General features: G+C 53.0%; 1 protein-coding gene and 1 non-coding gene across 2 annotated transcripts in view; one reads left to right on the forward strand and one right to left on the reverse strand.

Annotated features, from left to right (window-relative positions):
• The window catches only part of GCN1 (GCN1 activator of EIF2AK4), a 59,753-nt gene that overhangs the window by 31,359 nt on the left and 1,157 nt on the right, over window positions 1-27,237 (forward strand). The window contains exons 29-57 of the mRNA XM_046024615.1: window positions 307-434; window positions 624-813; window positions 1,024-1,094; window positions 1,750-1,915; window positions 2,260-2,454; window positions 3,570-3,816; window positions 4,483-4,604; window positions 4,936-5,050; window positions 5,834-6,013; window positions 8,542-8,762; window positions 10,208-10,276; window positions 10,482-10,620; window positions 10,710-10,906; window positions 11,102-11,244; window positions 12,513-12,630; window positions 12,742-12,957; window positions 15,221-15,385; window positions 16,643-16,804; window positions 17,090-17,182; window positions 17,417-17,560; window positions 17,656-17,925; window positions 18,170-18,283; window positions 18,704-18,934; window positions 21,356-21,549; window positions 21,690-21,804; window positions 23,815-23,911; window positions 24,276-24,424; window positions 24,928-25,035; window positions 26,871-27,089. Coding sequence (XP_045880571.1) covers window positions 307-434; window positions 624-813; window positions 1,024-1,094; window positions 1,750-1,915; window positions 2,260-2,454; window positions 3,570-3,816; window positions 4,483-4,604; window positions 4,936-5,050; window positions 5,834-6,013; window positions 8,542-8,762; window positions 10,208-10,276; window positions 10,482-10,620; window positions 10,710-10,906; window positions 11,102-11,244; window positions 12,513-12,630; window positions 12,742-12,957; window positions 15,221-15,385; window positions 16,643-16,804; window positions 17,090-17,182; window positions 17,417-17,560; window positions 17,656-17,925; window positions 18,170-18,283; window positions 18,704-18,934; window positions 21,356-21,549; window positions 21,690-21,804; window positions 23,815-23,911; window positions 24,276-24,424; window positions 24,928-25,035; window positions 26,871-27,089 — 4,578 coding nt within the window. The remainder of the gene's footprint in view (window positions 1-306; window positions 435-623; window positions 814-1,023; window positions 1,095-1,749; window positions 1,916-2,259; window positions 2,455-3,569; window positions 3,817-4,482; window positions 4,605-4,935; window positions 5,051-5,833; window positions 6,014-8,541; window positions 8,763-10,207; window positions 10,277-10,481; window positions 10,621-10,709; window positions 10,907-11,101; window positions 11,245-12,512; window positions 12,631-12,741; window positions 12,958-15,220; window positions 15,386-16,642; window positions 16,805-17,089; window positions 17,183-17,416; window positions 17,561-17,655; window positions 17,926-18,169; window positions 18,284-18,703; window positions 18,935-21,355; window positions 21,550-21,689; window positions 21,805-23,814; window positions 23,912-24,275; window positions 24,425-24,927; window positions 25,036-26,870; window positions 27,090-27,237) is intronic.
• Window positions 7,828-7,967, reverse strand: LOC123954740. Its single transcript, XR_006821123.1, has one exon. It is a non-coding gene; the product is annotated as a U4 spliceosomal RNA (small nuclear RNA).

The raw sequence follows: 27,237 nt of genomic DNA on the forward strand, positions 1-27,237 counted from the left end.
GAGGCTCTCCCTAGCACTGGTGGTGCTGTCCAGTGGTGCTTTGTGCAGTGATGGGCTGATTTTATATCTGTGCTGTCCAGTGTGGGAGCCCCGAGCCAACGTGTGTGGCTGTCCAGCGCTTAAAATGTGACTGGTGTGACTGAGGAACCTAGAGTTCATTTTAATTGATTTTAACTCTGAAGCCCCGCATGCAGCTGCTGGCTAGCTAGGTCTTGGATGGTACAGCCTTAGAGGGAGGTGCAGAGGCAGATCAGAAGCTCTTGCGAAAAGTCAAGCCTCACTCGGTCCCATCCCACCCCCTCTCAGGGGCTGATGGAACTCCACATGGTATTGCCAGCGCCTGACACCGACGAGAAGAATGGCCTGAACCTCCTGCGGAGGCTCTGGGTGGTCAAGTTTGACAAGGAGGAGGAGATCCGGAAGCTGGCTGAAAGGTGAGAACCCCTAGAAGATTGTTTTTTGTTTCTTTTTTTTTTTTTTCCCTACTCTGTTGCCTCTCCCCTTATGAAAAGCTGGACCCAGAGTGCTCAGCCTACAGCAAGAGAAGGGCTGGGTCCTCGGGTTTGGCGGGGCAGGTGCTGTAGACCCTTGTCCGACTAGTCCCTGCCTTTGGTCTGCTACAGGCTGTGGTCGATGATGGGGCTAGATCTGCAGCCAGACCTCTGCTCCTTGCTAATCGACGATGTCATCTATCACGAGGCAGCTGTGAGGCAGGCTGGGGCTGAAGCCCTCTCCCAAGCTGTAGCTCGGTACCAGCGGCAGGCGGCAGAGGTTATGGGCAGACTCATGGAGATCTACCAGGAGAAGCTCTATGTGAGTGGCCTGTGCACCCTGCTGTGGGCTGGGCCAGGGGAGGCTGGGTTGGACTCCGCTCGGCCTCAGACTTGCTCCGGACAGGAGTCTTGGAGCTCACTGTGGCCCAGGGTGGCTGTGGCTGATACCCCACCTCCCAGCTGGCTGGCTGGCTCGCCCTGCTTGGGGTCCTTTGTCACTGCAGCACGTTTATCAGCCTCTCTGTTGCAGCGGCCACCCCCAGTGCTGGATGCCTTGGGACGAGTCATCTCCGAATCTCCTCCAGATCAGTGGGAGGCCAGGTATAACAGCCATCCCGGTGTTGTTCCACTCAGAGCTTTCGAGATACCGCAGGTTGGCTGGGCCGGGTGCCAAGAGGAGGTAGCGTGGAGTCATGATACAGTGGAGGGAAAGGGAAAGACCTCCCTCTGAGTCGGAAAGACCTGAGTTCAAGTCTTGGCTCCTCCTGGGCTAGCTGAGTGACTTTGTGGCACGTGTCTTCTTTTCTCCCAGCCTCTGTTTCCTCAGAGGCCCCTGGGGACCTTTTTACTGTTCTGTAGCTGAAAAGGATAGAAGCACCTTTGTAGCGCAGATTTACTTCCAAACACCTTCACATTTGATTCTTTTACCTCTCCCCTCCTGTAGCCTGCTCTGGAGGTAGAAGGGTAGGCATTGCCCTCATGTGGGGAAACAGAGGCAGAGCTGGTCCCTGGCCAGGGTCACTACGTAGGAGGTAAACTCTGGGCAGATGGCAGGTCTCCGTTTGAGAAATGGGTTGTTGAGCCTATCGTGTAGACTGCTGGGTAAGCACCAGGCAGTGGGCTCCACGCTGTGCTCTGCACCCCAGAGGGAGCTGCTGCAAGCTCCCTTCCCTTGTGGCATGCCGGGATAGAGTCCAGCCGCAGAGGAGGCCCCTAACCAGCCCTTGCCCCCTGACACGCTCCCCGTTCTTCCCAGGTGTGGCTTGGCTTTGGCTCTGAACAAGCTCTCCCAGTGTTTGGACAGCTCTCAGGTGAAGCCCCTCTTCCAGTTTTTTGTCCCTGATGCTCTCAACGACCGAAACCCAGATGTCCGGAAGTGTATGTTAGATGCAGCCCTTGCGACGCTCAATGCCCACGGGAAGGTGAGCCATCTCAGCCAATGGAGGGGGCAGGGAGTGGGCTGGGCCAGAGCTGAGCAGTGTGACCCAGGGAGGCTGAGCACCATGAGATCTGGTGGGGTTCTGGCACCCATGGAAAATTTCATTTCTCTTTCTTTTGAGCCAAACGGACCCCCAAAGGCTGTTAAATTCTTTTGAGTGTGCTGCATTCCTGCCAGGAAACTGGGAAACCCGCTGGCATTGCTGGCTGCCTTGTCAGGATGCGGTCCCGAAGCCAGACTCGGGCTCAGTCCTCAGGGCAGAGATGGTCATGTCCAGATGCAGACGGCAGGGTTGATGTGAAGCTCTGGGTGGGCTTGGCTTTCCAGGAGAATGTCAACTCGCTGCTGCCAGTGTTCGAGGAGTTCCTGAAGAACGCGCCCAACGATGCCAGCTATGATGCTGTGCGGCAGAGTGTGGTGGTCCTCATGGGCTCTCTGGCCAAGCACCTGGATAAGAGCGACCCCAAAGTGAAGCCCATTGTTGCCAAGCTCATCGCCGCCCTCTCGACCCCCTCCCAGCAGGTACCCGCCTCCTGACCAAGGGCCCACAAGCCAGCTGAGGGATTGGGACCCACTGCAGGTGTGCAGCGGGGTGCTGGGGCCAAGCTGGGAATCAGGGCCCTACTTCTCTGCAAGGAGTCATGCTCTCGGGCCAGCCTGGTTTGTAGTAAAGAGTACCCTGAGAGGGAGTTACTTTGTTTCAATAGATTTTCTAGATATTTTCATTTTTTCTACTCATTTACTAATAGTCTTTTTTTGACTTAGTATAAGCTCAGCACTGGGGATATCAAGATTTAAAAAAAAAAAAAAAAGATGACTCCCTCTGCTGAGCTTTCCCTGATCCTCTGCATTCCTTACACACTCCAGGGGCCTTTTACTGCAGTCTCCAAGCCATGGTGCAAGGATTGTTGTTTTCTTTTTGGAAAAATATATATACTTCACCCCTCTCTCCTCCCAAAGTGACTTGCAGGTTTACAAAACTGATCAAATTTTGAAAGCTCTGTTGCTGTACTTTCTCATTAGACTTCATGAGCTGTGGCCAGAAGGCAGAGCTTCTCGGTTTCGTCCTGGCCCTGTAAGGCAAGGCTGAATTCCCTGTGCCTCTGACAAGTTAGAAAACTGAGATACTTGGGCCATTTTTTTTTTCTTTTTAAACATTTTATTTATTTATTTGACAGAGAGATCATAAGTAGGCAGAGAGGCAGGCAGAGAGAGAGGGGGAGGCAGGCTCCCCGCTGAGCGGAGCGCCCAATGCAGGGCTCAATCCCAGGACCGTGAGATCATGACCTGGGCAGAAGGCAGAGGCTTAACCCACTGAGCCACCCAGGCGCTGCTACTTGGGCCATTTTTAAGAAGGTGCAGTAATGTACTTCTCTCTAGCTCTTTTCATATGAGTGGGTCTTCCTGGAGTTTTCTCTCACCTGACCAGTCCTCACAGATGTAGTGTGCACCCTGACAGAGCCCCTGTCTCCACAGCCATGTATCACTGTTCGCTTGTCTGATGCCCTGTGTGATCTGACAGGCTGGGATGGGGCTGGGGGACATCTGGTGGTGAGGCGCTGCGTACGGCTGTGGCAACCCCCTGGGAACCGGCAGTGGGTGAGCCGCGGCACTGACAAGGCAGGCCTCTCCCGCAGGTCCAGGAATCCGTGGCCAGCTGCTTGCCGCCTCTTGTACCAGCCATCAAAGAGGACGCGGGAGGGATGATCCAGAGGCTCATGCAGCAGCTTCTGGAGTCAGACAAGTACGCAGAGCGCAAAGGGGCTGCCTACGGGCTGGCAGGCCTGGTGAAGGGCCTGGGCATCCTCTCGCTAAAGCAGCAAGAGATGATGGCTGCTCTGACCGACGCCATCCAGGACAAGAAGAACTTCCGCCGGCGAGAGGGTGAGTGTCTGAGCCTGGGGTTGCCTGGGGTGGGAAGTTGGTCCCCACAGCTGCCAGAGGAAGGAATCGGGCCTTTCCTTCCCCACTGGAGGCCCGGTGTTTGTGTGTGTGCTGTGGAGGGAGCAGATTGGGTAACGCATTCCATCCTGTCCTTGCTGGTGTGGCCTGTACCTTCTCATTTCTCACTCAGCGTAGAGACAGTCAGCTGAGAGAGAATTGGCCTCACTAGCTGTTAGTGTCTGGAAGTGACAGACGCTGCCCTGTTCTCTCCTCCTTTCTGCTCAACCATATCTATGCTATCAGGGAGGTAGAGGGTGCTGCTCCCTCATGGGGCAGCCACTGTAGTCCCACAACTGCCTTGAGTGTTTCCAGAGGGTGAGGCGATGGCAGGGAGGTGATCCTGTGGCTGCCTCCAGGGCACAGTCTTTTTTTTTTTTTTTTTTAGATTTTATTTATTTGACAGACAGAGATCCCAGGTAGGCAGAGAGGCAGCCAGAGAGAGAGGAAGGGAAGCAGCCTCCCTGCTGAGCAGAGAGCCCGATGCAGGGTTCGATCCCAGGACCCTGGGATCATGACCTGAGCCGAAGGCAGAGGCTTTAACCCACTGAGCCACCCAGGTGCCCCTCCAGGGCACAGTCTTTCCAGCTGTCCCGCCTTCTCCCGCAGGAGCCCTCTTTGCCTTCGAGATGCTCTGCACCATGCTGGGGAAGCTCTTCGAGCCGTATGTGGTTCACGTGCTGCCCCATCTGCTGCTCTGCTTCGGGGATGGGAACCAGTATGTGCGTGAGGTAAGTCCTGAGGCTGCATGTGGGCTCACTGCCAGCTGAGGCTGTCGCTGGCCGTGCATCTTGGCTCCGGGGGTGGAAGGGCCCCCTGCTGGAACCCCCCTGCCTGTACCTTGGCACTGGTTACTGGGACGGACTCCTCTGATTCCCAGTAAAGTATTTGCAACTCTCTGAGAGAAGCTGTCCTCAGCTGTGTCTATAGGCCCTGGCACAGGGTCTGACACAGGAGACCCCCAGTAAGTGTTGGTCGGCAGAAGGAACGTTCAGACTAGCATCAGGCCTTGATCCTTGCCTGGACAAGGAGGCCCCTGAACGCCTTTTCTCCTCCCTTGAGGCTGCAGATGATTGTGCCAAGGCTGTGATGAGCAATCTGAGTGCTCACGGGGTGAAGTTGGTGCTCCCCTCCTTGCTGGCTGCTCTGGAGGAGGAATCCTGGAGGACCAAAGCTGGTAAGACTGCTTCCTTCGGTGTCTCTGTCCCAGCCTCCTTTTCTGAAGACGGCCCTTGCAGGGATCCAGGGAGCCATCCAGGGGTCTTATCCCATGTGTGTGTGTTCCCCAGCCCACGGACAAGGCCAAGCCCCTCGGAGCCATCAGGCAGCTCAGTCCTTCAGTCATTTGTGTGTTTTCGTGCAAAGAACAGGCCTCTGGCGGGAGCCATAACCCTAAGTGAGGAAGCCCCAGAGCTTTAAAGTTAGTTTGTGGCAACTTCTATAGCCCCCGCCCCCATTAAGCCCTTTTTTAAAAATAAAATATTCTCTGGCATCCTAATATGCAAAACAGATCCAAGCAGAGCTGTTCTGGTTTGAGCAGGGTCAAGACGTGGGGCCCTCGAAGGGCCTCCCTCCCCCTCGGTCCTTCAGGTTCCACCCTGCGGTTTGAGAAATCACAGATACGAGTTTCTTCATGTATGGATAAAGAAACTAGGGCAGAGAAATTCAGTGAATTGGCCTTGGGTCACTGCCAGGGCTCAACCAGGTCTTCCCCCATCTTGATCTTGCCTGTTTTCCCCACACCACCTTGCATCACCCCCAGAATGCCATGGCTCAGCAGGCCTCAGGAGCACTGTGCTCACTCTGCTAGAGCCCCCCGACCCCATCCTCTTCCTGGGGACTGCTTTAGCACAGTCTGCAGAGGGGCAGGCTCGTTGTCCCTTGCCCGGGCAGCCGGCACAAGTGGCTCCCTGGCCTGTGCTCAGTGACTCCATGCTGGGCCTGTGTTTGCTGTCTGCAGGGTCGGTGGAGCTGCTCGGGGCAATGGCATACTGTGCTCCCAAGCAGCTGTCATCCTGCCTGCCCAACATCGTGCCCAAGCTTACAGAGGTGCTCACCGACTCCCACGTCAAAGTGCAGAAGGCTGGACAGCAGGCGCTGAGGCAGATCGGCTCCGTCATCAGGAATCCAGAGATCCTGGGTACACTTCTCCCATGAGGGCCCTGGCCCTGGCTCCTCCTCCCATCCCTGGACACTGCGGGGAACGTGCATTGAGCAAAGACTTTTGCCCTCCGAGGACAGATATATTCACGTTGAAATAATCTCAAAATTTTGGAAAGCCCTTTTTCTAGGATAATTAGCGGGAAGTAGTTTGGAAGCAATCAGTTTTGCCACTGATCTAGAGCAGTCTTCATTGACTGCACAGAGAGGGAAACTGAGTCAGAAGCAGCCTGACTCTGAGAGAGCCCTGTGCACTAAGCTGAGCCCCAAGGTCAACAGAATTGAATGACACGCTCTGGCCCACATCAGCGTCATACATTCTTTGGGAACCTCCTATTCTGTCTCATTCCAGAAGACATGTGATAGAGGGAGAGCTTAGGGAAGGGTTATCCCCCTTGATTGTGCTCTTTAGTGTGGTTCTTGATGGAGTGATGGCAAGAGGTTGATTTCTAGAAACAAAACCCAGCAGCCACGCCACCCAACATGTCACTTGTTAAATGTTAAGCTTCATTGTGGAACATAGGTACTTGTTCAGTGTAGTTCAGCCAGGGTGTTACTAGACTTTTTTTTCATTCAGAAAACAATGTTTCTTATTTGTGTGTTTTTGTTTTTGTTTTTCAAGGGGAGAGCAGTTATCCTTGGGTTTTATTGTTTTTCAGTGTCTAGCAGCCCTGGGGATTCCTAGGGCGGGGGGCAGTCTCAGTCTCTTATCAGATGAAGGGAAGTGCTTTTGTTTTGGGGAATCCAGTGTGGGTTGGTCTTTTTTTTTTTAATTGAGATATGATTTACATAATGTTAAAATCACTTAAAAATTTATAGAATTCAGTGTTTTTTGTTTTTTTGGGGTTTTTTTTGTATATTCACAAAATTACATAAACATCACCACTGTCTAGTTCCAGGACATTTTCCTCACCCCCTACCTTTTAGCATTCACTCTTCATTCCTTTCCCTACCTCTGGGCCCTGACAGCCACTACTCTGCTTCTGTTTCTCTGGGCTTGCCTGTTGGGCGTGCTTCATGTGGTGGGATCATTTATGGCTAGCTTCATGCTCTCAAGGATCATACCGTAGCATGGGTCAGTGCTCTGTTTCTTTTTATGGCCCAGTAATCCATCGTATGGATAGACCACATTTTGTTTGCCAGATCATCTGTTGATGAACGTTTGGGCTGTTTCTGCATACTGGCTGTTCAGAATAATGCTACTATGAACACTTACGGGCAAGGTGGTTTACTTTGTAGGCGTGTTCAGGTTTCCTGGTTAGATCCCTGGGAAAGGAAATTGCTGGGTCATGTTATGGGAACCATCTTTCTGAGGCATTGCTAGACTGTTTGCCAAAGCGGCTGGATCATTTGGCATTCCCAGCAGCAGCGTGTGAGAGTCCCGCTGCTGACACTGTCACTGTCTGTCTGTCTGGTTACAGCACCCCCGCCCCCACCCCGTGGGTGTGAAGTGGCATCTCGTTGTCGTTTGGTTTGCATTTCCCTAATGACTAACGATGTTGAACGTCTTTTCATGGGCTTATTGGCCATTTGCACATCCTCTTTGGAGAACTGTCAGAATCTTCTGTCCATTTTTTTACTTGGGTTATTAGGTTTTTTTGTTTTTTTGGTTTTTTTTTGGTTTGCTTTTTGTTTCGATTTTTTTTTTTTTTTTTTTAAAGATTTTATTTATTTATTTGACAGTGAGAGAGCGAGATCACAAGTAAGCAGAGAGGCAGGCAGAGAGAAAGAGAGAGGGAAGCAGGCTCCCTGCCGAGCAGAGAGCAGAGAGCCCGATGTGGGACTCGATCCCAGGACCCTGAGATCATGACCTGAGCCGAAGGCAGCGGCTTAACCCACTGAGCCACCCAGGCGCCCCTTGTTTCGATTTTAATTAGCAATAATCACGCCTCGGATAAACCTCATTGGCTACGATACTGCCACTGCGCAAAGCTTTTGTTTCGATTTTAAATTCTTGAGCAGCATGTATCTTTTGAGTGACTGAACTCCCTGGGCTTGTGGAAGAGAGAAGCCAGGTGTTTCTCTTGGCAGTCCTTTTGCTGGGCCGAAGGAGCTGACCCGGAGAGCTTGCTCTATCGGGGCTGAACTGCTCTGAGCATGGTGTGTTTCACCACCGGCTCAGTGGCCTTTGGTGTCTTAAAGCAGTTGTTTTGCAAAACCACCCTGGCTAATGCTTCAATAAGGAGGCAGACAGGGCCCAAGCAGTGCTCCCATGGAGGCCCAGCCCTGCGGCTGCCCCTCAGTGCCCACGGAAGGTCACCCCCTGTTGTCCTGCCAGGTCAGGCTGTGCCGTGCAGAGGGGTGATGGCTGCCACCTTCTTCCTCGTGAAGCAACAATTGCTCTTCACAAGCAGGCTGGTTTCCATAGCCAAGTGACTTGTGGGCTCCAAGGAGAGGTCTCCCTGGAACCCCCTTTTCTTGTGTCCCTTTGTAGTTCTAAGGGGACCCAGAGGCTTTGCCACGCCTGAGACTCGTGTGAACTAGCCTTTTTCTTGTTTGGACATGCAGCCATTGCCCCAGTCCTGCTGGATGCCCTGACGGACCCCTCCAGGAAGACCCAGAAGTGCTTGCAGACCCTGCTGGATACCAAGTTTGTCCACTTCATTGATGCTCCATCCCTGGCCCTCATCATGCCCATTGTTCAGAGAGCCTTCCAGGACCGTTCCACGGACACGCGGAAGATGGCAGCCCAGATTATTGGCAACATGTACTCCCTGACAGACCAGAAGGTAGCAGCCCAACTGGGGCTGGTGTAGGACAGACCAGTAGATCCTGGTTTAGGGCATAGAGTCCTGCGCACAGTAGACACAGGATAGCTGTGGGCCTTTGATCCCTGCTTATGTTTAGGGGAAGAAGACCGGTTTGCGGTGGAGCGTAGAGATCTAGGCTCTCCGGGCATCTTGCAGAGCACCGTGGTTCAAGTTCCCATTAGCTCAGCCCCCTGATGAGGCCCTGCCTGCGCCCTCTCACAGACTGAGGGGAGGAAAGGCCCCGCCTTGCTCTGTCTTGGCAATGTGACTACTGTTTTGACTGCTTGTAGTTCCCTTGTCACAAGCATTTGCTTCTGCAAGCCTACAAATTAGAGGAAATTAGCCTCGTTTGGGAGATTTACTTTGTTTGTTTATGTACTCCGCGGGGCTTGGGCTTGCATGTGTGAGCTCATGGTCTCCCACAGCCATGCTTTGCTTGCTGAAGCTCTGGGCATAAGAGATAGAGCAGGCAAATCATGTCGATCCTCGAGAATTTAGGAAATGGGACAATTGGTGAAACAGCTAGTCTTACCCACCATCCTCCAACACTAAAACAGTTAATTACTGCTAATGTTTTTTATTGTATTTATGAAATTACGCTCCTGAATATCAGCTTTTTTTTTTTTTTTAAGATTTTATTTATTTATTTGACAGAGAGAGATCACAAGTAGGCAGAGAGGCAGGCAGAGAATGAGAGGGAAGCAGGCTCTCCGTGGAGCAGAGAGCCTGATGCGGGACTCGATCCCAGGACCCTGAGATCATGACCTGAGCCGAAGGCAGCGGCTTAAACCACTGAGCCACCCAGGCGCCCCATATCAGCTTATTTTTAAGTTATAGTGAGCTGTTCACAAAACTGGTGTTTAATAGTTCTTTCATATTCCAACAAGTTTATATACCATAACTTATATAATCCTGTTATCGGTCCTATACTGTCCAAGGTTTTCTGCTATTTTAAATGATGCTGCAGTGAACATAAGGCTTTTTCTATATTTAAAACTGTGTCTTAAAGCCGAATGCTATCCCAAGAGATATAATAAACCTTTTAGAGTGAAGAATGGGAAGATGATAACATTGTTCTGAAAGGAAATAACCAGAAATAATTTCCTAGATTCCAGAGGCTGGACAGGCCTTGGTCCTGGGACAAGGGCAAGAGGAGGAAAAGCATTGAACTCTAGCTTGGGGTTCTTTCGACCTGTTGAGGGTGGGCCTCCAGGCCCTTGTAGGTTTCCCAGCAGTCACCTGGGGTCTCCAGGGAGCCAGTCATGGGGGTTCCTGGCCAGGTGCCCTTCCCTAATGGCTCTGTGAGCAGCCCTGCTGAGCTCTCCTTGTCAGCAGAATGGTGAGGTCAGGGTCCATGGCAGAACCGGTCTGGAGGAAGCAGGAGCGCTGGGCCTCCACCCAAGTCACCTTTTGTGTTGTTGCAGGACTTGGCTCCTTACCTGCCAAGCGTGACGCCTGGCCTGAAAGCCTCTCTTCTGGACCCTGTACCTGAGGTGAGCCTGGGAGGAGAAAGGGGGCAGGAACTCATTATTTTAGTACATGCCTCAGAAGATTGGTTCCTGAGAATTCCTTATAAGGTGCTTTTGCGTCTGTCCAGGAGAGGGAAGGAGACCCTAGGGTCCTCTTCCTGCTCCCGCATGAGCACCTAGTTTTGAGATGCCGTCACACCTCCCATCCTGGCTCTCGGTTCCCTGACAGGTGCGGACAGTGTCTGCAAAGGCTCTGGGGGCCATGGTGAAGGGCATGGGGGAGTCGTGCTTTGAGGACTTGCTGCCATGGCTGATGGAGACTCTGACCTATGAGCAGAGCTCTGTGGATCGCTCGGGTGCTGCACAAGGTGAGGACACGGCAGGCCCAGGAGCCAGACCAGGAATGCTGTCTAGGGGCCCTCCGATCCAGGGGGTTCATTCTGTCCTTTTGTTGCAGGGTTGGCCGAGGTCATGGCTGGCTTGGGGGTGGAGAAGTTGGAGAAGCTGATGCCAGAAATCGTGGCTACAGCCAGCAAAGTGGACATTGCACCCCACGTCCGAGACGGCTATATTATGATGTTCAACTACCTGCCCATCACCTTCGGGGACAAGTTCACTCCTTACGTGGGGCCTATCATCCCCTGTGTCCTCAAAGTAAGCACCAGAGACCAGGCTGAGGGTAGCATTAGGGAGTGGGGCAGGATGCACATGCTGTCCTTGGAGGCAGGGCTCTCTGCCAGCGGGGACTGGGTGGCAAGAATCCTCATCTTGCTGTTCAGGGGGTCCCATTTCCTTTGGGTCTGGTGCCTTGGGGCCAGCAGCCCTGGGTGACCGAGCTTCTGTGTGCAGGCTCTCGCTGATGAGAACGAGTTTGTGCGTGACACTGCCCTGCGTGCGGGCCAGCGGGTCATCTCCATGTACGCCGAGACGGCCATCGCCCTGCTGCTGCCCCAGCTGGAGCAAGGCCTCTTTGATGATCTCTGGCGAATAAGGTGAGGACTCGGGTGGAAAGACCCAGTGGCTTTGCGTTTGGGGAACTCTGATTGAGAAACGAGAAGTAGAATGCGGCCAAGAAGTCTCTCCATGCTCTTAACCTTTGCGTAACAGTGTCTGTCCTGCTTCTCTTGAAAAGTTCGCTCTATGTAGTCCTGCAGTTTATATTAGGATTTTAAACATGAATGCTTTTTAATCTGGAAATTCGATTCTGGGCATTGATTCCAAGGACAAATTTGGTCAAGCGCTTAAAAAGACATGTCGAGGATATTTGTTGCAGTGTATGTCATCATTCAAAAAATTGGAAGTTGAAAAAAAAAAAATTGGAAGTTGATTTTTTAAAAAGCCAGCCCGTCCTCATCGTGAGGTTTTATTCAGCCATTACAGAAAAGGGCACGAGAGGACTACATTAGCTGACATGGAAAGTGCCTCACCCGGTGCTGATGGAACGATGCAGGCCCGCTTCCCACATCGGGTGGGAGTGCGTGTGTGCCTGTTGATGGCTGTGTGCGGAGTGTCACCAGAGTGTCAGGGAGGCTGCCTTGGTCTTGGGAGTTGGAGTGATCGTTTACACTCACTTTCTTTGTGTTTTTCTGTGTTTTTTTGAATCTTTGCTTTGAATAGAACTTTGATTTTTGCGGTCGTTAAAAATAAGAAACCTGGGGTGCCTGGGTGGCTCAGTGGGTTAAGCCACTGCCTTCGGCTCAGGTCATGATCTCAGGGTCCTGGGATCGAGTCCCGCATCGGGCTCTCTGCTCAGCGGCGAGCCTGCTTCCCTCTCTCTCTCTCTGCCTGCCTCTCTGCCTACTTATGATCTCTCTCTGTCAAATAAATAAATAAAATCTTTAAAAAATAATAAGAAGAAGAAGAAACCTGAAGTAATTTGAAGAGAAATAAACTTTGTCCTTCTAGGCCTCTCCTTATGTGTCCAGTTCTGATGGTCAGCAGTCTTGGTTCCCTGCTAATACTTCTTTCCATACTCTCCCTCTTCTTCCTTACTTACAGAAGTGTTCATATATGGTTTTTTAAAAATGTTAATTTTTCCCATTACTGAAGTAATACGTGTTCATTAGTAAGAAACTGGAGAACATGGTCATGGGGGGCAGTGTGAGGAAATGAAGATCGCCTGTACCTTCACTCATGCCACGATAACCACCGTCAGTATCTCTGGTACACTTCCTTCCAGCGTCTTTCGTGCCCAGTGCTTGCTTGGTCCCTGAGACCGCCTCTAATGGCTGTGCGACTCTGGTTTTGGCATCCTCCTTAGGTTCAGCTCTGTTCAGCTGCTTGGGGATCTCCTGTTCCACATCTCTGGGGTCACTGGGAAGATGACCACAGAAACTGCCTCCGAAGATGATAACTTTGGAACTGCGCAGTCCAATAAGGTGCGTGCCTTGAGTTGGTTTTCCGCCCTTGGTGCTGGGAGGCATGTGCCCCGGTGCTCGTGCTGTGGACGCTTCATCACCCCATGTTCTCCCTTCTTTCCCTTGCTGCAGGCTATCATTACTGCCCTGGGCGTAGACCGGCGGAACCGAGTGTTGGCAGGGCTGTACATGGGCCGCTCAGACACCCAGCTGGTTGTGCGGCAGGCATCTTTGCATGTCTGGAAGATTGTGGTCTCTAATACCCCCCGCACCTTGCGTGAGATCCTGCCTACTCTCTTTGGGCTGCTGCTGGGTTTCTTGGCCAGCACGTGTGCAGATAAGAGAACCGTAAGTTTCTGGACCTTGCTTCTGACCCGGCATCCGAGGCTAGGATGCGTAGGGCCCCCTGTCTAAGGGCAGAATATTTATTTATTTACATAGTCATTCAGTGGTTATCCTTAGAAAGAAAACAGATATTTTGCCTGCAAGGTGGATGTATTCAGGAAAAGCAGAGAATTGCAAGCTGGGACATGTAAGCCATGACAAAACTCTAGGCAACTGCGGGGAACAAAGGAGTGGAACATTCTTTTATAGAGGAAAGGGGGCCTTCAGGAGGACTGTTGTAAACAAAGTCTGTTGGAGGTAACTGGGAGGTTTTTTTTTGTTTGTTTTTTTTGTTTTTGTTTTTTTTTTTTAAGATTTTATTTATTTGTCAGAGAGAGGAGCGAGAGTGAGCACAAGCAGACAGAGTGGCAGGCAGAGGCAGAGGGAGAAGCAGGCTCCCTGCCGAGCAAGGAGCCCAATGTGGGACTCGATCCCAGGACGCTGGGATCATGACCTGAGCCGAAGGCAGCTGCTTAGCCAACTGAGCCACCCAGGAGTCCCGGTAACTGGGAGTTTGAAGTATAGTGGCTGTTCAGTGACTGAGTTGTGATGGTTTCTCATTGGCTGGGCTGTTGCTGGGGCAGGAGAAAATCTTCCTTCATCCTGCTGGGCCAGTAAAATATGTTTCTTCCTGTTCCGTCTGCAAGGTCCATCTTTTCTTGTTGAGTCTGCAATTGATGAAGAGTGGTAGGGTGTGGGAGTGCCCTGTTCTGGCCTCCTGATTCCCTATTTATGTATGTATGTATATATATATATATATTTTTTTTTCTTTTTGGTTAAGTTTTATTTATTTATTTGAGAGAGAGTGCACACGCACAAGTGCATGGGGGGAGGAGCAGAGGGAGAGGGAGAGAGAAACTTTAGCAGACTTTGCACTCAGTATGGAGCCAGCTGGGGCCTCCATCTCACAGACCCTGAGATCAGCACCTGAGCTGAAACCAAGAATCAGACGCCTAATAGACTGCACCACCCTGGCACCCCTCCTGACTCCATTCTAAAGGAGATTTTCTTTTTTTTTAAAGATTTTATTTATTTTATTTGACAGAGAGAGAGATCACAAGTAGGCAGAGAGGCAGGCAGAGAGAGAGGAGGAAGCAGGCTCCCTGCAGAGCAGAGAGCCCGATGCAGGGCTTGATCCCAGGACCCTGAGATCATGACCTGAGCCGAAGGCAGCGGCTTAATCCACTGAGCCACCCAGGCGCCCCTAAAGGAGGTTTTCTTTTATTAATTTTCCCACAACAAAGATTTATTAAGCATCTACTATGTGCTAAGTAGGGCCTAAAACCTATATATGGGGATATAATGGGGAAGAAAGGCATCCTTACCCTCATCCTCGTGAGCTACACTCTGTTAGAGGAGATGGGTGTTTATCAGATCATCACACAAGCAGATGTAAATGCAGCTATAGTAAATGCTGCATGGACCCCGCAGATGCAGGTAACGGGCCTTTGACCAGCTGGGAGGGGCGGGGGAAGCTGCTCAGAAGAAATGATGCTTGAGGTCAGAAGATGGGTCAGCACTAACTGGGCGAGGTAGTGATGAAAGCCTACTCCACACTAGGGAAAGAGGGCTTTAGATGCAAGGGCAGGATGTGCAGAAGCCAGCAGTAGAGGCTGGGCGGGGGCTGCTGGGTCTGGAAGGCCAGGCGGTTCCATGGTTGGGATGACGGGCCCAGCATGGACTCATGATTGCTTCTGCCAGCCCCCTTTGGCTCACTCCCAGCCCCCATCCCTGGCAAGCAAACTGCATATTTGGCTCTAAAGAAGTGTTTGCGTGAGGCCTCAGGGAAGGTGGGGTTTTTTTCTTTAAAAGCATTTGTGCCCAGTTTAGCTCCCCTTGGGCAACAGTGCTGGGTTAAGTGACTTCTAGGCTCTGGTGATCAATTCAGGGAAACTGGCTCCTGTCTAGGCATCCTATGATGAGTTTCCTGTTCATGATCCTGTGATGAGTTTCCTGTTCATGATCCTGTGATGAGTTTCCTGTTCATGTATAAGGTGCTAGCTCTTGCTTTAGATTGCCTAGGTGCATGTGACACGAAGAAGTAACTGTATTTTTGTGTGTTTTATAAGCCCCGGGGGCGGTTCTTAAGGGCTAAGAGCATTGGGGGAAGTTCAGTCAGTGACTCGGATCAAGTGGAGGAGGTTCCAGGACCCTCACTCTGGAGCTGCCTTCCGGGTACCCTGGGGTTTGCAGGGCATTGATGTCCCGGCTTGATCTCTGCTGACAGATTGCAGCAAGGACATTGGGCGATCTCGTCCGGAAGTTAGGGGAGAAAATCCTGCCTGAGATCATCCCCATCCTGGAGGAAGGCCTGAGGTCTCAGAAGAGCGACGAGAGGCAGGGCGTGTGCATTGGGCTGAGCGAGATCATGAAGTCCACCAGCCGGGACGCTGTGAGTGTTTTCTGAGGGCCCCAGAGGTAACCTGACGGGCAGGGCTCGGGGGCAGGTTAGGGGAGAAGCTAGGGACACTTCATCCTTAGGGACATGCTGCGGGCCTCACTCGGGAGGGTGTTGTCGGCAGCAGGGTAGACTGGAGTTTCCTTGTTGGTTTCCCAGGCTGAGAATAAAGCAATGTGGAGGCCTTGTGTGGCCTGTGGAAATTGGAGATGATCTTTTTCTCACTGCTCCTGCTGCCGCTCCGGACTAATCTCCTTTTGTGTCACTGCTAAAGTTCAGTTAAAATGTATAGTGTCCTTGTCAGGGAAGGGAGGCTTGCACGCATGCGTGTGCTGGGGTGCAGGAGCGGGAGGGCTGCCTGCACTCTTACGAGGAGTGGAGCAGATGAGTGTAAGTACCCGGTGGGTGGAAGTGTGTCATTTCCAGCAGTGATACTGTCCCACAGCAGCCACATTCAGGGGGCCGGTGATCCTTGGAACACGCCTGGGAAATGATGGAGCAGGCGTAGGGCTCTCAGTTGGCATAAAAGCCGGGAAGTAGCTGACTGGTCAGAATTGCAAGCACGTGGCCAGTTGCTTAGCCTGAGTGAGCATCCTCCTCTGAGTTCCTGGCGCCTTCCCCCGTATCAGCGTGTATCAGTATAAGTATTACATTTGGGAGTTTACATTTGCTTTTGGCAAAAAATACAAAAGTCCCCAACTAGAGCTGTAATTCACTGAATAGTTACTGAGTCCCCTCAAAGGCTGAGACCTTGCTGCCAGTAAGGCTGATACATAATGGGTCCTCTGATTTGTAGTGGGCTTTGCCTCCGGTGGGTGGGGGGGTGGGGAGGACGATAGTTCCAAAGGGAGCAGAGCTATCATTAGCCCCGAGGTAACCCCTAAGATGTCACCGAGGAACGAGTGTTTTGAGTCTCAAAGGAGTTGGAGTTTTCCAAGAGGATGAGTGGAGGGAATTGGGGGAGAGAGGTCACGCCGTGCAGAGCCTTGCCATGGGATGGAGCTCCTGTGGGAGATGGAGAGTATCCGGAGAGCTCACCTAAAAAATCAGGCTCCTCAGTTGTAGGCTGCATATCCTCTCTGCTGTTTGATACTTGCTCATTTTCACAGAATCGCTAAGTTAGAAGTCAGGCCGAGGGGGTTGGTGGTGGCCTGGCTGGGCCGGGGGTCCTCATCCACCCCCCCACTTTGCTGGCTTCCGCCCCTTCGCTGCTTCTGCTGCCTCAGATACACGGCGCGGGTGCTGTTGCAGGTGTTGTACTTCTCTGAGTCCCTCGTACCCACGGCGAGGAAGGCTCTGTGTGACCCGCTGGAGGAGGTCAGAGAGGCCGCGGCCAAGACCTTCGAGCAGCTGCACTCCACCATCGGCCACCAGGCTCTGGAAGACATTCTCCCGTTTTTACTGAAGCAGCTGGTGAGTGGATCTGCCACACACCGACCAGTTTGGCTTCTACTGTCTTTGTGGAAGCAAAACGCGGGGGGCTCATTCTGCCAAAGCAGCCGCAGTATGGGCCCCCGAGGGAGTGGGTGCGGCAGGCTCAGATTTGGCTCTGTGCTTCTCCTCCGACAGTCAGTAAGTGTGGGCGCAGTGGGAAGGGAGGGAGGAAAGTGGTGAAGCAAGTTGGCGGTGGTTGGTCTAGACAGCTGAGGTGGGGCCGGGAGCCGGCTGCTCAGCGTTGCCCCCGACGCCCTTCTGCAGGATGATGAGGAAGTGTCAGAATTTGCCCTGGATGGTCTGAAGCAGGTTATGGCCATCAAGAGTCGTGTGGTGCTCCCTTACCTCGTGCCCAAGGTAAATCCCTCCTGTGACCGGCCCCCTCTGGCCCAGGAACCTCAGCCATGTGATCATTCCTCAGCCTGCTCTGGAGACCTTTTCTGAGCTCGGAAGCTGGGGGAGGCTGGTGTGGGTGCAGGGGGGCCCCAGAGCAGACACTGTGTTGGAACAGCAGCGATAGGATCTCCCGGAGCCCGGTGCAGCCGCGAGCACGGGGCAGCGGTCACTGAACTGACGTTCATCGTTCCACAGCTGACGACTCCACCTGTCAACACCCGCGTGCTGGCTTTCCTTTCGTCTGTGGCCGGCGATGCCTTGACCCGCCACCTTGGAGTGATCCTCCCGGCGGTCATGCTGGCTCTGAAGGAGAAGCTCGGGACTCCGGACGAGCAGCTGGTGAGCGGCACGTTGACCCCTGGCAGCCTTCTTCCAGCCATCCTGGCCTGCCCCAGAGGAGCTGTGCTCAGCCTGGGCGTCCCCTGTGGTTTCAGGAGATGGCCAACTGTCAGGCCGTGATCCTCTCTGTAGAGGATGACACTGGGCACCGGATCATCATTGAGGATCTGCTGGAAGCCACCCGAAGCCCCGAGGTGGGCATGAGGCAGGCCGCCGCCATCATCCTCAACATTTACTGTTCGCGCTCGAAGGCTGACTACACCAGCCACCTGCGGAGCCTGGTCTCTGGCCTGATCCGCCTCTTCAACGACTCCAGTCCGGTGGTTCTGGAGGAGAGCTGGGATGCTCTGAATGCCATCACCAAGGTGAGGGGGCTGCAGATTGCCGAGCCGGCTTTTGAGCATAACCCAGTCCAGACGATCGGAACACTAGACCCTTAAAATAGCCCACGACGTACCTGTTAGGCAGCCACAGTGTTGGCCATGCATGGCCAGACTTTCTTAAACTCCCACCCATGCCCCTCGCCCTGCGGTATTATTCTGAAGCTGTCTTGGGAGGGCTGTACTTAGAGCCCTGACATCCTCTCTACTCTTTCCTGGCTTCCCACAGAAACTCGATGCTGGCAACCAGCTGGCACTAATTGAAGAACTGCACAAAGAAATCCGCCTCATAGGGAACGAGAGCAAAGGCGAGCATGTGCCAGGCTTCTGCCTCCCGAAGAAGGTGAGCCAGGGCCCTGTGTGGGGGCCTGCAGGCACATGGCCTTCCTCTGCCTGCACCCTCGATGCCGGGTGCTGTTCGACCCCTTCACAGAAGCGTGTTTCTTCCCCATGGTGGCTAAGAGGACGGGGTCTATGCCGCTTTCAGTTTAAACTGGGGAGGCCACCTCAGCCAGAGACGTGAGTCACAGAGGTGACCGCACGTGTACCTGTGTGTGATGGGCGTGCCAGAACTCTGCTCTTCGCATCACTGCCTGGTCAGGGCCATTCCCCATCCCCTCTCATGCTGGGACCGTGGCACCTGAACCAGTCTCTCTCATGGAGTCGCAGAGAGGTTGGCTGACAGGAGGGCTGTGCTTTGCACAGGAGACACCTGAGCCCAGTGACTTTGAGATTTGACTCTCACATGCGCTTCTCTTGTCAGGGGGTAACCTCCATCCTTCCAGTGTTGCGGGAGGGCGTCCTGACTGGCAGCCCGGAACAGAAAGAGGAAGCAGCTAAAGCTTTAGGTTTGGTGATCCGCCTGACCTCAGCTGATGCCCTGAGGCCCTCCGTGGTCAGCATCACTGGGCCTCTGATCCGCATCCTGGGGGACCGGTTCAGCTGGAACGTGAAGGCAGCCCTGCTCGAGACACTCAGCCTCTTGCTGGCCAAGGTGAGCCACTGATTCGTTTATCTCTCAGTCCATTTGGGTCTTAGAGAACAGATCCGTCTGCTACTTGGTGTCTTGTGGCAGCAAGGTGACAGCTCATGACGGACAAACAGCGTGGCAGAGGGCGTTGAGACGCTGGGCACTAGACTCACTCTACACACTGGTCAATTCCAGGTCCACCACTTAGCAGTTGTGTGGCCGGAATGACCCTGGGAGAATCCAGGAGTCTCCTCACCTGTCTCCTTACCTGTGACTTGGGAGTGCTGCACTGCCTGCGCAGCGCCACGCAGTGTGAGGCCTAGAGGACGAGCCATGGGGCTCGCTGCCTGACAGCTTTTGAGTGCTATGCACTAGTGCTCCTTGCTGTTTTTTGAAGAACTGTTGGTTCAAAGGAAAAAACCCAGGGCTGCGTAAATACGATTACACATCCTTTAAATATACTTCCGTTCTCTGTTGCTGCTTCATAAAGAGGGATGCAGAGGGTCTGATGAGGAACGAGAGGGAAGTTTGGCACAGCTGGAATAACTTGTCTCTGGCAAAAGTATAAGAAGCAAAGATCCAGCATATTAACCGTTTCTGATAGTTCATGGGGCAATTATTAAGCCCTTTAGATGTAAAAAAAAATTAGAAACAGAGCCAAGATTTGTTGTTATAAAAATGGATTTGTTTTAATTTTAATTTTTATTTATTTATTTTTAAAGATTTTATTTATTTATTTGACAGAGAGGGAGATCATGAGTAGGCAGAGAGGCAGGCAGAGAGAGGAGGAAGCAGGCTCCCCTCTGAACAGAGAGCCTGATGCAGGGCTCGAACTCAGGACCCTGAGACCATGACCTGAGCCGAAGGCAGAGACTTAACCCACTGAGCCACCCAGGTGGCCCGGATTTTTTTTTTTTAATTCTTACTTGAGGTTTGGAAACAAAAGCAAGCTTAAAATTTGTGGTTTTCTCTCCCCTCACCCCTTTTGAGGGGAAGGTGTGGGGAGCAACTTTCCAGATAAAACATGACATTGTGAGCATCAGCCTTACTCTATAGAAGATGGGTCTTTTTTTTTAAATTAAGTATCATTTTCATCTGTGTTCTGTGCCTTTTTTTTTTTTTTTTAAGATTTTATTTATTTGAGAGAGAGAGCACACTCATAAGCAGGGGGAGGGGCAGAGGGAATCTCAAGCGGGCTCCATGGTCAGCACGGAGCCTTGATGCAGGGCTTGATCCCATGACCTGAGCCGAAATCGCCATCGGATGCTTAACCAACTAAGCCACCCAGGCGCCTCTGTGCTGTTCTCTTCTGTGGTATTTTATAACTCTGTGTACAAATGGAGCCCTTTCCTCACAGACTTTGTCCCTCAGGCCATGAGTCGGTGTCATCCATGGCCAGATGGTTCCTACCTCTGATTTACTGGCTTCACTCCGTAGTGTGCCTCCCAGCAGCCCACAGCCCCCAACCCCAGTTATTTCCACACCTCCAAACAGCTGCTTTGATTTTCCCGTTTAACGATAAGTAAATCTTCAGTCTTGGGAGGAGTGACTTTCTGAGATCATTTGTTTCATAAGATTGTCCTGGGGGTTCTATGTCAGTGCTTGGCCCGTGTATCGACTGCTCAGAAGACGGCACCTGCCCTTCTATACCTGGTTCATTGCCCCGTCTTAGCACTGGAATAGGATTTCGGTAGGGCTGACAGCCATCATCCTGTCCTGCTCGCTCTTTCTTTCCTTTTTTTTTTTTTTTAAGATTATTTATTTATTTGAGAGAGAGCATGAGCAGGGGGAGGGGCAAAGGTAGAGGGACAAGCAGATTCCTCCCTGAGCAGGGAGCCTGATACAGGGCTCAATCCCAGGACCCCGAGATCATGACCTGAACCAAAGGCAGACACTTAATGGACTGAGCCACTCGGGTGCCCCTCTTTTATTTTTTAAGATTTATTTATTTTAAAGAGAGATGTGGGGAGGGGCAGAGGGAGAGAGTCCGAAGCAGACTCCGTGCCAGGTGCAGAGCCTGATGCAGGGCTCAGTCTCATGACCCATGAGGTCAGAACCTGAGCTGAAACCAAGAGTCGGTCACTTAACCGACTGAGCTGCCCGGGCGCCCTGGCCCCACTCTCTCATGCATTCGGAGATGAAGGTTTCAGGTCACTTGTCCATGTGGACTAGTCTCCCCTTGAGCCAACCAATGGCTCCCTCGGAGGAGGTGGTGGCAGTGCTCGTGGTCCTCTTCCTGCTCCTCCCAGTTCAGTGAAAGATGCTGAAAATGGGACTGAGCAGAACCTGTTCGTGCTGGCTGTCCTGTCTTATGGAACGTCTATTCCCGGCCTTTGTGCGGGAGCTGGTTCCATCCATGGTGGTATATGATTGCTTTGTGCCTGTAGCACGTGGTAGCCTTGGCCTCCAGAGCAGCTGTGCTTCTTATGTGGGTCTCTCAAACAGGTTGGGATTGCCCTGAAGCCCTTCCTGCCCCAGCTGCAGACCACGTTTACCAAAGCCCTGCAGGACTCCAACCGGGGGGTGCGCCTGAAGGCTGCCGACGCGCTGGGGAAGCTCATCTCCATCCACATCAAGGTGGACCCCCTCTTCACCGAGCTGTTGAATGGAATCCGTGTCATGGAAGACCCGGGTGTCAGGTGAGGGGCCGCTGGGGCAGTGCTTGGCCCTGAGGAGGCCGGGTAGTTGTCAAAGCCTCCTGGGGCTGGACTGGGCGTGTGTGGGCGGGAGCAGTGGTCAAGGAGAGCCAGGGTTTAAGTTGGGTGCATTGGTTCTGTAGGGACACCATGCTGCAGGCTCTGAGGTTTGTGATCCAGGGAGCAGGGGCCAAAGTGGATGTGGCCATTCGGAAGAACATTGTCTCGCTCCTGCTGAGCATGCTGGGACACGACGAGGTACGGCTGCGGGTGGGCGGCGGGGCTGGTGGGCTCAGCTGGTTCCCCTTCTCTTTGCTTTGGTTGGCATCTCTGGTTTGTGTTAGAAGAACTAGGTATAGCTGCCAATTGCTCAGTAGTAATAATCATTCCCCACGTGCCCATCACTCTATGGTTTCCCAAGCATTCGGTTGTGAAGGAGATGGGGCCGGTGGTGTTGGTATTGGCTCTGATTCACAGATAAGGAAGGTAAGGTTTTCACGGTAAGGAAATGCAGGACCTCTCATTAACTTGCTCTCTAATCTTCAACAAGCTATTTTCCATCTTTGCCCCTCATTTCCCCATGTGTCAAATGAAGAGGTTCATTTATTGGTTCAGGAAATATTGGCTGAGACAAAGGGTCTTCATGCAGAGGTGAAGCAGGTATGGTCACGGCCCTTAAGGAATTTGGCTTGTAGGGTCTGGGACAGGCTGGGAGGTGTTAGCCCTGTTGGAGAGGGCGAGACTCACCTGGAGCTGCACCCTAGTGAGGGGTGGGGCCAGAGCCAGAATCCAAGCCTTCTGACTTCTGTGCTGTCTCGTTCCATCCACGCAGCCCTCCCTTCCCCAGTCTGGAAGCGTGTGTTAAGTACTCATTTGCTGCCCAGTGCTGAGGCAGGTCCAATATCGGGTTGGGTCTGTGGGTAAGAATTTTCTTCTTCTTCTTTGACCGGGCAGTGGTAGGCCCTCTGCTGTGCAGCCTCATTTACATTTGTGAGGCTAATCTCTGGAGTGAGGCCTTCGGTTCCCAGGTTTCATTGTGTGCCCACGTGGGGCCAGCCCTTATCATCGCTGGCGTACCACTGCTCTGGAAGTCTGGCCCTATCCCCAGCTGCTGCTCTCTGATTAGAGCCCCCGCCTTCTCTCGGGGTGCAGATGGGAGGCTGTGCCTTCCTTTGGTCACAGTCTGTCGGGATTTTTACAGGGCCATGCCCAGTGTAAGCAAAAGTTAGTATTTAGGCCAATTTGCATTTCACCACAGTGGAGCTTAAAATAGATCCTGTTGGAGAGAGTGGGCGTCAGAGAGAGCCAGTGTTAGTCTTGCTTGGCACCTGGGCTTCTGCTTGGAGCTCAGAGGCCCAAACTGTGGTCAGACCATTCTCCCCCTTCTCAGAGCTTCCCCTGGATCAGCGGGGGCCACCCAGGGTGCCAACCTGGCATTAGCCTCTCAGCAGGCCCTTAGCCCTGATTGACTGGTTGGTTGGTTGGTTTTGGGGGAGGCACATCAGGTTGGCGCTTATTAATAACATAGCACATGACTTAAAATCTGCTCCCTCACTCTCCCATAGGTTGCTGGCTAGGGACGAGCAGCAAGGAGCAGGCCGCAGCTGGCTCTGATTTTTTTTTTTTTTTTTTTTTTTTTTTAAGCTGGCTCTGATTTTGACAGAAAGTGCTCGGCTTTCACTTATCTTCCTTGCGTTGATTAGTGGCTTCATTCTGACTTCCTAGGACAAACCCAAATAACAGAGGTGGCTCAAGGGCACTGGCATAGTAGAGAGGTCGCAGGGTGTCGTCTGGACACAAGATGACATACAGCGTTGGCAGGGGAGGAGCGCTGCGGGGAAAGGAGCTCAGAGAGGGTCTCCGGGCCTGCCGCCCCCTCTGTGCCTCCCAGGGCTGTTGAGACTACTTGAGAGAACACACGGAAAACGTTCCGACTTTCTAAGAAGAAAGGTGCTACGTAAACACGGTTGTTATTGCTGTTATGCTGGTGGTTACCATATGCACACACACTGAAGTTTTCTAAAATTGAGCAGAGTGCTGGGCGTGCAGCGGTTCACTCCACACCCAGTCGCGGCTGCCGTGAATGGCAGTCCCGCCCTGGCGGCAGGAGCACGAGTGCCTGGAGTGAGGATGGGATTTAGAGCTCCTGAGTGCCCTTGTTCTGCCACCGCCCCTGCCCTCCATCCTGGGCAGAGTGGCTGGCCCCGCTGACCTGGGAGCTGGTGGTGCGGCTGACGCTGCCTTTCACTGTCTTCTGTGCCCCGTCAGGACAATACGCGCATCTCCTCGGCCGGCTGCCTGGGTGAGCTGTGTGCCTTTCTGACTGAAGAGGAGCTCAACGCTGTTCTTCAGCAGTGCTTGCTGGGTAGGTCTCCTCTACACTGGGGACCTCCTGCAGAGCCTGTCTCCACACACCTGCCCCCCTCCACCCCCCCCCCCCCGGCCCTGTAGGGCCTTCTGGCAGCTAGCCTCTCCTGGGGAATTGAGCTCTTGAAGCAAAATGGAGTTTCCAGTGGTCCTGTAGCGCCTTGTGTCTCTGCTCAGAGAACACAGCCGCGAGTCTGAAGCAGCTTGAGAGAGACCTCTCCTTAACTTGCCACGTTGGGCAGGGAGGCCCTGGTGCAGTGTGGACTGGGATTTCTGCGGGGATCGGGGAGGCCTGGGGGCTTCACGGGTGGCCAGGGCACACTGTAAAGTGCAGGTCGATCCAGTTGTGTCCTTCCACTCAGCGGACGTGTCCGGCATTGACTGGATGGTTCGGCATGGGCGGAGCCTGGCGCTGTCCGTGGCTGTGAATGTGGCTCCCGGCAGACTCTGTGCAGGCAGGTACAGCGGTGAAGTTCAGGACATGATCCTCAGCAATGCCATGGCGGACAGGGTAAGGCTTAGGGGCAACCAGACCCACCGTCCTCCTCTAGCCCAAATTCCACTGCTGTAGCCTTGTTGACGTAGCAGGGGGCGTGGGGTTACGGGGATGGCTCGACCCCAGACTGGACGGTGAGAGGCCTGGGTTTGAATTTTGCCTTGTCAGTAACTTTCTGGACCCTTGGGCCACCACTTGATCTCCTTGGGCCTCAGTTCATCACCTGTAAACAGTGAGGAGTTTGGGTGGGAGCATCTAGAGGTTCCGTCTAGGGCAGAAGGTCTCTGAGCCCCACTCCTGGAAAGCTGTGACACAGGCTTTGTCTGCCTCCTAGCCAGAGCGGCCTGTCTGCAAGAGAGCTGTCAAAGAGTCTTGGATGTGAAGTTGTGGGGGGGGGGCGGTTGCTTGTGTGAGGGGCCGGGGTCCTGGAGATTCCTGGGGATGGGACAGAGCCTGTCCCTGCTGTTCTGAGGACAGGGCAGGATGCCACCCCAGCCGCCTCTCTCCTCTCCCCACAGATCCCCATTGCGGTGAGTGGGGTTCGGGGCATGGGCTTCCTGATGAAGCATCACATCGAGACAGGAGGAGGACAGTTGCCCGCCAAACTGTCCAGCCTATTCATTAAGGTGAGTGGGGCAGCCTGTGAGAACGACCCATGGCCAGAGGACCCTGGAAGTATGCTGTCAGGCTGGCTGTGTCTGCGAGATCTCTGAACACGTGGGAACGGAACACAGAGGGGTTCTGTAGGCTTTTCTCTCTGGAAGAGTGCCTGACTTCCTGTCCGATTCTCAGGTAGACGTGTGACCCCAAATCAAGTGAAGAACCACTATTTTTATATATTTTTAAAAACATTTCTTTGTTTTAATTTTGTCCTTTCTCAGACACGTGCTGTGGCGTCACATCGTGATTTAATTTGCATTTGTCTGTGGGTGATGATGTAGAACAAAGTTTTTTTTTTTTCAGATTTATTTTTAGAGAGAGGGTGCATGTGAGGGGAGGGGCAGAGGGGGAAGGAGAGAATCTCAAGCCGACTCCACACTGAGTGCAGAGACTGATGTGGGGCTCGATCTCATGACCCTGAGATCATCACCTGAGCTGAAAATAAGAGTGGGAGGCTTAACCGACTGAGCCACCCAGGCGCTCCTATAGAAAATTTTTATGTGCTTATTAGCCAGCCCCACATTCACTTGGTGGAGTGTTTATTGATATCTTTTGCCGTTCTTAAAATTATATATTTTTTTCTGATATTGAAGTGTTGAGAGGTATGTATTCTGCACATAAGACCTTTAAGAACCACTCCCTTAGGCGTTTTTTCCTAGGCATCTGGATTTAGTTTTTTTAATTTTTTTTTTAAGATCTTATTTATTTATTTATTTGACAGAGTGAGAACACAGTAGGGGGAGCAGCAGACAGAGGGAGAAGCAGGCTTCCCACTGAGCAAAGAGCCAGATGTAGGGCTCGATCCCAGGACCCTGGGACTAGGACCCCAGCCAAAGGCGGACACTTAATGACTGAGCCACCCAGGCGCCTCTAGGCATCTGGATTTAGTAAACTTTGGGATGGACCTGGGTTCAAATGTTAGTAGATCTTTTCTTCCCTGCTTCCTTTTCTCTGGCATGGCTCTTAGCATGGTTATCGTGGTGGCCGTGGGGCTCCAACTAGGAAAACCCAAGAGCTGGACAGTGGGCCCTTGCCACCCATGTCCTAAAGCGTGCTTCTCAAACGTGAATGTACACCCAAGTCAGAACTAGAATTTACATTCGAAGAGGTGGGGCCAAGTGTGAGGCTCTTGCCTTTGTAACCAGCTCCCGGGTGATGTCGATGCTGCTGGTGTGTGGCCCTTGATTGAGTGATGAGGTTCCTGCAGAGCCGGGAGCCCCACTGAAAGTTCTCAGGACCCCCATTAGATTGAGCCTGTGTGATGGCCTCACCTTGCACACGGCTGTTCCTTGGTGTTGACTTAGGATCATCTGTGCGCCCAGCTGGGCCAGACCCTCCAGGCGTGGAATTGCATGGGGCAGACAAGATCTGCGGAGTTGAGATGCACAGAAAGCCTGTGGGGATGGGGAGGGCCCTAATTTAGGGAGGGTTGTCAGCAGAGACCTTTGAGGGCGGACACCTGAGCTGAGGCCTGAAGGAGGAGAAGGAGCCAACCATGCGGCTCCTGGGCCAGACCCCAGGCAGTGGGACCAGCCAGTGTGGAGGCCCCAGGGTAGGAAGGAGCGGGTGTGTCTGAGGAAGTGAAAGCCCACGTGGGCCAGGAGTGGTGACCAAAAAGGGAGAGTGGCACGAGACGACGTGAGGGGCAGAGATGTCACAGCCTGTCTGTCACCCACCCACGAGGGGGAAGAGAGACTGGGGTCAGTTTCCAGATGAAGAGGGAGTGTCGGGGTAGAAGTATGGGCTTCCTTAAGAAACAGACTGGATGTGCCTGACTAAAAGTGCTTGGTCCTCTTCACAGTGTCTGCAGAACCCATCCAGTGACATCAGGCTGGTGGCCGAGAAGATGATCTGGTGGGCAAACAAGGACCCGCTGCCTCCCCTGGACCCCCAGGCCATCAAACCCATCCTGAAGGCTCTTCTGGACAACACCAAGGATAAAAACACCGTCGTGAGGGCCTACAGCGACCAGGCGATCGTCAACCTCCTGAAGATGCGGCAGGGCGAGGAGCTGTTCCAGGTGGGCACCTGCGGCTGCTGCTCAGCGGGCGACTCTGCTTCTGGGCGGCATCTCTGAGGATCAGGCTCTGCTCTGCCACCCCGTATGCCGAGTGTGAGGGGCAGGTTGTGGTCAGATGATCGGTCTGGTGCCTCGGAGCATCCTCCGT

The sequence above is a fragment of the Meles meles genome, chromosome 12 (genome assembly GCF_922984935.1).
Source record: "Meles meles chromosome 12, mMelMel3.1 paternal haplotype, whole genome shotgun sequence".
Taxonomy (NCBI): domain Eukaryota; kingdom Metazoa; phylum Chordata; class Mammalia; order Carnivora; family Mustelidae; genus Meles; species Meles meles.